This window comes from Xenopus tropicalis, chromosome 5 (genome assembly GCF_000004195.4).
Source record: "Xenopus tropicalis strain Nigerian chromosome 5, UCB_Xtro_10.0, whole genome shotgun sequence".
In the NCBI taxonomy this organism is placed as follows: Eukaryota; Metazoa; Chordata; class Amphibia; order Anura; family Pipidae; genus Xenopus; species Xenopus tropicalis.
The window spans coordinates 138191143-138200735 of NC_030681.2; the positions used below are offsets into that span (position 1 = coordinate 138191143).

The 9593-nt window shown below is 41.8% G+C and overlaps 1 protein-coding gene across 2 annotated transcripts; it reads left to right on the forward strand.

Moving 5' to 3' along the window:
- Positions 1–324: 324 nt before the first annotated feature.
- On the forward strand, positions 325–8851 carry rrm2.1 (ribonucleotide reductase M2, gene 1). Of its 2 annotated transcripts, NM_203717.1 has the most exon segments (10): positions 325–513; positions 584–634; positions 3200–3346; positions 4905–5021; positions 6417–6550; positions 6752–6846; positions 6989–7122; positions 7210–7314; positions 7434–7547; positions 8402–8851. In NM_203717.1, coding segments are annotated over 10 exon segments (1137 nt in total). In that variant the 5' UTR covers positions 325–426; the 3' UTR covers positions 8555–8851.
- Positions 8852–9593: the final 742 nt, after the last annotated feature.

Here is a 9593-nt window from a genome sequence, read left to right on the forward strand (position 1 = left end):
GGGGCCCAGAAAATTTTTTTGAGTGAGGGGCCCCATGATTTCTGATGGCTGCCCTGCTTGGGGCCATGTTATCAGAGGCAACATGAAATGACCAACAAGTAAGAGTATATGCAATAATGTCTGGGGCCAATAGTAAGCAATGGATATGCCAGTCAAATCAGGCCAACCTCAAAGTAAAATAAAAAAAAAAAAACAGGTGCATTCATAGGAACAGGCAGGAACCCGGGTTCTAGAGCGCAGAGCGGGAACACAAGCCTGAGTTATCAGGTGATATTATCTTTACCAATCAGAGTGTCTCACCCGGCGGTTGTTCGGCTCCTCATTGGTTCTCCCTCGACTACCTATAAATTGCAGCTGCCCCTCACTGTCGGTCAGTCCGGCCGGTTCTCTAGCGGTTGAGGTACTATAGGTTGAAGGGAAAACAACATGCTGTCTCCGCGCAATGCGCTCAGTCCTCTTAAGGATAATGTGTCCCCCATGAAGAGGATGGCGCTGCTGGATAAAGAGAACACGGTGGGTATTCCTAGTGAGGGCAAACATGGCCGGGTACAGCAGCCTCTTAGTCTCTTTCTGTTTCTTACAGCCCCCCGGCTTCAACTCGGGCAGGACCTCCCGGGGAACACACAAACAATGGGTGAGATCGATATTGCTGAGTTTATAAACCACGTGTTTGTAGCGGGATGTTCCAGTGCACTTCCTCCATTCGCTCATAACTATAATGGGGTGAACATGGCCCCCCACAAGGCAATGTGCTTTCATGCTGAATTGTGGCTATTGGATACCTTATTCATCATGTCTCCCCCACATTACATATGAGCCCTCAAGGGCCATGCTCTTACTGAATCCACTATGATACAGCTACATCAATGGCCATATTGGAAAATAAATCCTAAGCAGAAGAGCTCAGCAGTACAGTGGGTTAAGCTGTACCCTTACTGCAAAAGCCCCCATCCCAGTTCCCTCATCCTTTAGGGCTCTGGCACACGAGGAGATTTGTCGCCTGCGTTTTTTCCCCCTGGCGCTTTGGTGACAAGTCGCCACGACAATACCCACGCAGAGATTTCATGCGAGTTGAGCTCCAGGCGATCTGCTACCCATGGTACACTCAACCGTTACCCCCCCTCATGTTTACTCAAGTCGCTCAGAAAAGGGGTCTGTGTGCGATTTGAAACAGCAGGCGATTTGAAGTAGCCTCGTATGTTTTGACGCGATTTCCATTGATTTAGCATTGGCGTCTTGTCGCTTGTCTTGTCGCCAAATCGCTCTTTTAAAAATCGCCGGCGACAAATCTCCTCGTGTGCCAGAGCCCTTAGGCTTTCCTCTCTGTGCTGTTGCTTCATCGTGAGACAAAGGGGTTACTGTTATCAACATGTTTAGTGTATAGAGCTTGTTGGATTACTTTCTGCCTACGGGCTTTATTTGAAAATATAGTTATCAGATCCCTTATCCAGAAAGCATTATAAGCAAATAATTAAACATTTTTAAAATTATTCTCTTTCACTGTAATAAGAGAGTAGCTTGTACTTGATGGTAACTTAACAGGCCCAGATTTGTGGCAAGGCCGGGTGTGCCGGCACGGAGTCGCGTGAAGGATGTGGACACACACAATACCTTTAGAAAATGAGGCTCTTTATTGTAGCTGCAGCATTGCCAGTTTGCTCAGAGTTCCTATGGTAGCCAGCCTGCACTTAGTGGTTCTGCCTGCGGGGGGTGCTAGGGCTGAGCACTGCTACTGCTGGGCACTGGGTACTTGCGGGTACAGCTGTGATGGTTACAGCTGGGCAGTCTCTGTGATCTTCCATGTGTATAATAAAGACTAACAAATTGGAATTGTTGGCAGCCTCCTTTGTAAGCCAGAAAGGGAGCTGCCCCTGTTGTAAATGCAGAACAGTATTTGATTCTTCTGCCAACCCAAAGGCAGCTTCCAGAGGGGCCAATTACAGTTGATACCACTGGGCCAATGAGGTGCCATTTAGTGAGCATGCCCAGTTTAGTCTGTATGCAGGATCCAGAAAGAGCACAGCCCTTACAGGGGGGTCTTGGGGCCAACTTTGTGTATTGGAATACAGAGGGTCCTGGCTTTATTTGTTCTCACAGCAGGGGTCAATTAACCTTGGGAGAACAGAAATTCAGGCTGGCTACACATAACATTAAACAGACATAAACACAGGCTGTATCATTTGCCCCACAGTTACATTATAGCAGAAGAGATAACATTTTTTCTCAGAGTACATAAAAAGTAGTTTTATCACACTGGGCCTAGGGTGGCATAAATTTAGGGGTGGCATGCTGCCCAGCCGCAAGTGAAATGTTTTCAGATAAGAAACACTGGGGATGGGATATGCAAAAAAAACTTCAGCTTGTTCTTTCCCCAGTCCTCTGTATCTGACTGAGAAGGATGCACAGGCCCACTATCCAGCGTGGGTGGGTGGGCGTGGAGAATGGAGTGGCTTCTGAGCGCCTCAAACTGAAATCCAGGGTTGCATGAATCCATATTGGTGGCAATGTTTAGCAGTCTTCAGGTATGGTGATCCAAATTATGGAAAGATCCCTTATCCTAGGTCCCAAGCTTTCCGGATAATAAATCCAATACAGGTACGGGACCTATTATCCAGAATGCTCAAGACCTGGGGTTTTCTGGATAAGGGATCTTTCTGTAATTTGGATCTTCATAACTTAAGTCTGGTAAAAATCATGTAAACATTAAAAAAAATACCAATAGTACTGTTCTGCCCCCAATAAGGGGTAATTATATCTTAGTTGGGATCAAGTACAAGGTACTGTTTTATTATTACAGGGAAAAAGGAAATCATTTTTAAAAATTAGAATTATTTGCTTATAATGTAGTCTATGGGAGATGGCCTTTCCGTAATTCGGAACTTTCCGCATAAGGGATCCTATACCTGTACCTGGTATTTTATTTTGTAACCATGCGGAACAGTAAGATTGAAGCACTTTCATTTTACACGTGATTAGTTTCATTGATTTGTTTTGGAAAGATAAGCTGTATAAGTCTCCTTGCTTAGAAGCCTGAGACAAACCTCATTAGATGCAGAGCAATTAAGTATAAAAACTATTATGTTATTTATATTTTTATAAATTGGTGGAGGAAGGCTGGAATATTTTATTTTTTTTAATATAGACCCTCTTTATCGGCTCTTGGAGAAATGGCATATATATAACTGTTAATTTGCTACAGGTTTGTCAAAGCTTAAAAGATCCTAGAATACAGGATGAGCCTCTCCTCAGGGATAACCCAGGGCGCTTTGTGATCCTACCTATTGAGTATCATGATATTTGGCAGATGTACAAGAAGGCGGAGGCTTCTTTCTGGACAGCAGAAGAGGTAAAAGACCAAAAAATCCAGTGTGGTTGTGTTTGTATTACCTACAGCAATGATTGTATAGTAGTAGGGATGGGCGAAATGATTTGTGTGGCGACAGTAGAATTTGCTGTGTGTCGCTTCCTTTGACATGGGCGTCAGCTTTTGATGCATGCATAGTTTTTTTTTTTAACGTGTGCATCATTCCTTTGATGCCTTGTCAAAGGAAGCAATGCGTGGCAATGCGTGAAATTATTTTGCCCATCGCTAGTTAGTTGCACTATATTATGGATTTTTGTGTATTAAAGACAAGGGACTGTTCAACTCTTCTTGTGCATTTTAATATATGTTCATGCCCTTCCTGGTTCCTGATCAACTCCCACCCACATTTGATGACGTAATGGATTTTCACAGGGATTTGCTTTGGGTGAGGGAAGAAAAGAAGTGATGATATGAACCTTGAAATGTCCCATGGCATATCTTAAGCTGCAGTCTAAAGGGGAGGACTGCATTAGTGACCCTGAACCCAAAGTATATAAATCCTGTTCTTAAGGGAATGTCGTGCTGTTTGGTGAGATTGTGGGAGCTTGGAAGAAAGGTCTGTGGTGGGTTCTTTGAGTGCATGAGGTAAAATATTGGTCAAGGCTATAGAAAGCATGGGCAACGGTAGGGTGTTATCTATGCCAGTTGAAATGGGATGTCGCTGAATTAAAAAAAACAAAAAAAAAACAGCAGAATTCTTAAATAACCAGGCTGCCTCAACTGAAATACCCAGCCCAGGTACAATTCTAATGAATGCTGAATGGGACCTCCTTTCTACTGTCTCATACCACATGGCACTTATAATATATAGTCTTGTAAAGAATCTGCACTCGCCAGTATCGGGCACAGGCTGGGTGCTGACAAAAATAATGCATCAAACTCAACAGTAGAAAGCACTCACAGCTACAGCATCAATCAGGTCAGTGATTTCAGCATACCATCTACGCGTTTCGATCACCACAGGATCGTCATCAGGATATATATATATATATATATATATATATATATATATATATATTGTATTTATTCATTATATCACTTGTCCTCCCTGTGTGTAATTTTGTATTCTGTAAGACTGTACAGTGCTGCGTACCCTTGTGGCGCTTTATAAATTAAGTTATACATACATACTGCCAAGCTGTTACCCTGGGCTCTGTGAATGCACAGTGCAGCAAATGTTAGACTGAGTTCAGGCCAGCTTCTAGAGATCACTGTGGGGACAGAATAGCTGCATTAATCCAAATTGGTGCCAAAACAACTGTTGGGTTTATTTAAATGATTTTTAGTAGACTGAATTTCCCAATTATATAAAGGTCCCTTAATCAGAACCCCAGATCCCAAGCATTCTGGATAACAGATCCCATACTATTATGTGAAGAAAAATAATGCATGTGTAATTGTCCAGCACATACTGAATTTCAATTTACTTTTCTGTCCCTGTATGTACTCCGCAATGGAAACTATACTTAGACAATGTGCTCCTTGCTATAATTCTCTTTTCTGTCTCTCTGTTCAGTGGTTGCTTTTGTCTGTCATGTAGGTGGATCTTTCTAAAGATCTTCCGCACTGGGAAGCTCTAAAGCCTGAGGAAAGATACTTCATTTCTTATGTGTTGGCCTTTTTTGCAGCAAGTGATGGCATTGTGAATGAGAATCTGGTAAGTGCAGCCACGTTTATACATTTCTCTGCGTTGTTATATCAGGATGTGCCCAAATTATGGATTAATAAAATAGACATTGCATTGGCCTAGGTGCAGACACACTAAGCGGAATTTGGTGCCAAACTACATACATGATACAGTGGCTCCAGGTGCAGGCACAAAGATTTTTGAAGTGTAGGGGCAGATTCTTGGTCTGAATTTATCTGCAGGCTGAGAATCCTTGTGTGGCTTCAGCCTAAAGTATTGCATACCTTTTGTATTCCCACCCTTTTGTGAAGAGACCTTACTGAAGGAACTGACTCATCTGGACAGCAGCATCTTTTTCCTCAAAAGATGCAAAAAGGAAAAACCCAAAGGCCTTGCACTAAAGAACCCAGTATGGTGCACCCCACTTTGCTAAACAACTGCACCAGAATGACTGAAGAACCACACCTAATCAAGGTGTTATACATAAAAAAAAAAAAAGTAACACTGCAACCATTCTCAAGGTCAAATTACTGGAATGGAGACTGAGGATGTAAAGTTTGGATTTGCATTGTACTGAAAAAACTACAAGGGCTACGTCTCCACAACGCAGTATAAATTCTGTACAGGCACAAAAAAACATTTGTGGTAAACACATAGATTATACTCCAGCAAGAGAGGCGCTAACATTATTCACAAAAGGCCCCACAGAAAAGCAATTGGCAAAACTGAATTCTGCAATGACATAGAAGAATTCCTTGAGGCATAATTTCCTAAAAAAAAAGTGTCCAACAGGAGGTATTTACATTGAAGTAACAGGACAAAGCCGCAGAAAAAGGACCACTAGTCACTGGTTTACCATAAACAATAAAAAGGCCACACCAGGAAGAAAAGAGTGCCAAAGTCTCTCCAAATACTGCTCACAAGGTGGAACAGAGTGGAAAGGCCAGGGTGTGCTGGTGAGTGTGGATTGGCACACCAGGAAGAAAACATTGTAATAGCCCCAGCCGCAACCTGGACGACTCCAAAATCTCTTATCAAAGGCAATTTAAAACCTCCCCATTTGTGTGTCTCTACTTGCAATCCAAATATAAAATACATAAATATATTAGAGCCTACATAGCTTCTTTGTAATCCGCTTTAAAAAAGGAACTGAAATGTTCCTTACTATGATTTATCTTTGTTGGCCAAGAAAGGGATCTCCTTTTTACACAACTTAAATTATGCTTTGTATCAAAGTTTTTACCCTAATAAGCACAAACTGTACTTTGAATCTCAGGGTTTGTCTCAAGCCCATTCTCGTGAGCATCTAATGGTGCATTTTTGCTGTGCACTACATTACATAATCCCATGTGCTTGTTGCACGCAACATACACCAAACTTACTAATACCAGCACCTTGATTCATTGCTGTCTCCCAATGCTTTAGGTGGAGCGCTTCAGCCAGGAAGTGCAAGTAACCGAGGCTCGCTGCTTTTATGGCTTCCAAATTGCAATGGAGAATATTCATTCTGAGATGTACAGCCTTCTTATCGACACCTACATTAAAGATCCCAAGGAAAGGTAAGCCTGTTTTTATGTTGCACCCAATCCCTATTTATAGCAGTAGATAAATTCAGACAACATGTGGCAGAATGGGTGACGGCGAAAGTGAGGACTCTGGACTGCAGAAACTCAAACCCTTGTTCTATAGAATAGAGTACTGTACTTGTTTTAAACTTAATGCGCCTTATACCTGAAACTAATGGAGTGCAAACTTTACAGGGAGTTCCTCTTCAATGCAATAGAAACCTTACCCTGTGTGAAAAAGAAGGCAGAATGGGCCCTGCGTTGGATAAGCGACAGAGAAGCACCTTTTTGTAAGACAAATCGGAGTACCAAGCTGAATTATTCCGCCTCCATCCCCTGTTTATCCTTGGTGACTGGAACACATGAGAGGTGATCGTGTCTGTGTTTACTGCTATATATTGGATTCAAATGTTTTGTTTTTCTTCCTCCTAGGCGAGCGCATTGTGGCCTTTGCTGCTGTTGAAGGGATCTTTTTCTCCGGTTCATTTGCTTCCATATTCTGGCTGAAGAAACGGGGGCTGATGCCTGGACTCACTTTCTCTAATGAACTTATCAGCAGAGATGAAGTAATTGCTTTATTTCTTTTTTTATTCTTACTCCGCTCCCTTGTGAATTCTTTATTTCTGATGGTTGACATTTTGTTTTTTTTATAGGGTTTACACACTGACTTTGCTTGCCTTCTGTTTAAACATGTCGTACACAAACCCTCTGAGCAGCGTGTCAGGGAAATTATCATTGATGCTGTCAAGATTGAGCAGGTATGTCTTAACTTAGTACGGTAACCCCTTTTTCTGTTCTGCATTATATTAATGTTCGGCTACTATAAAATCTCAAAGTAATTTGGAGGTAACTATATTTTTCTGCTCCATTCTTCTAGGAGTTCTTGACTGAAGCTTTGCCTGTGGAGCTAATTGGTATGAACTGCAAACTGATGAAGCAGTATATTGAATTTGTGGCAGATCGTCTTCTGCTGGAGCTAGGTTTTAAAAAGGTAACTTTTACATTGTGGTCTGCCAGTGCTCTGAAATCTTTGCTGTTTAAGGGGAAAGCATTTCTTATTCTGCACTTAAGCAGGGTTGGACTGATACCAGAGAATCCTGCTGGTGGGTGCTGGTTTCGCTTTGGTCTAAAAATTAACACTATCTGTAAAAATGGCCTCTTTATTGGAGCTCCCTATAGATCCTCTTGTCCCTATCCATGATTCAGATGAGGGGTGGGCATGTCCTAACTGTCCCTGCAGTCACACAAGCAAAGACTTCAGTTCCCTATCAGGTCAGCCTAGCTGTTGGTTGGTATCCTACAGTGCAGTGCACAGGCCCCCCGGAACACCCTGGGAAAGGAGGCAGCAGGAAGTGTAACAGATGAGCGAGACTAGTCTGGGTTTTTTGAGAAATTTTAAAGCACATTCCTTCTATATTTAGATAAGTAAATTTTTTACACTATGTCCCTTTTAAACCTACATAGTCTTACCATTTGGCACTGCCTCCATCGAATTTATACAAGAGTGCTCCTTGGATATCTGGTTTTATTTTGGGCCCTATGAGACCTTGACCAATTTTGGGTGTAAAGGAATGTGTTAGATTGACTTTCTTTCTCATAAAGCTTTAAACCATGGCTGTAGTACAATACTGGGCAGCTAATTTATGAATAATAATGAAATAAATGACCCGTGTAACACCCTTGGGCAGGCTAACCAGAAATAACCTTTGCTCCCATGTTTCCTTGTAGTTTCAGATTCCTTCTAGTGTGTGCAGTCTATAAAGGGCTTCAAAGTTGTGGTCTATACTACTTTTGCCTCTGGTTTTGTGGGAAGGCAAATACAGAATTTTTTTTTTTTTTTTTCAGATTTTTAAGAGTGAGAATCCATTTGATTTTATGGAGAACATATCCTTGGAAGGAAAGACTAATTTCTTTGAGAAGAAAGTTGCCGAATACCAGAAGATGGGTGTCATGTCCAAGGCAACAGACAAGCAATTCACTTTAAATGCCGAATTTTAAATGTTTCTTATATTTGTGTTTAAACGTGCATGGCATTTATAAATGCTGCCGGTTTTTTACTCTGTTCTAGTCTGCATGCTATAGTAAAGTATGTGTGCCTTCACTTTGAAAACAAATGTTGCTTGTTCTTGGCCCTGCTTATAAAGAGAGCAGGTAAGTCAGTGTCAGAAAATCTACCTTGCTCTGTGGTGCCTCCACAGAATACTCTATAGCTTGGTATGAGCAGGAACACCTTTTGTAGTTTTGATAGATCTTTGATTATAAAATGTTGTAATAAAAATGTAATATATAATTGAATTTGGGTATGCTGATTTGTTTGGGCAGAGGGGGGTGCCAGATTCACTGAAAGGGTAAGGCCGAGTGCAGGTGCTTTGCTTATTAGAGCAGCAGTTGCCATGCTTGAAGACCTGTCTGAACCTATATGTGACCATAATCTCCCTGCTGTTTGCCATTGTCCTTCTATAGGGTATAGGTAAAAATATTGCACCACAAGATAGAAATATTGTGGGTGCCACATTGCTATTTCCAATTATCAGTAATTACAGCTGCCTGCCCTTTTTCTTACTAAAGAGTGTCTGACCATATTGCTCAAGGATAACTTCCATGGTGGTAATGATTGGCCGGGTGCCTTGGGTTACCAGCTTGGGATGGTGCTGGGAGTAGGCAGTGCGGTGCTAGTCATTGTTATCATTCACTGGTAATGTTTGGCCAGTCCTGGAACCTGGTATTGTACTTCAAGGAAGAAAAATGTGGTCACAGATGGCCACTAGAGGGCAATATTTTCACAGTAATGTGAATAGAGAGAAACCACTACCTAATTTTCAAAAGAAACCGTCCAAAAGTAAAATTTTTATGGCTTTACATGCATTTAGCAAACATAGCAGTAGATTTTAATGGCAAGGGTCGTGAGCATCATTCAGTATTGGAGTATACAGTATATTTGTTACCTGCCCGTGCCAATTTTTGTTACCGCTGCACCTTGTGAAATTACAGTGCTAGAAGGATGGACCGTGCTTCACAATTAAAATGATCATGCAAT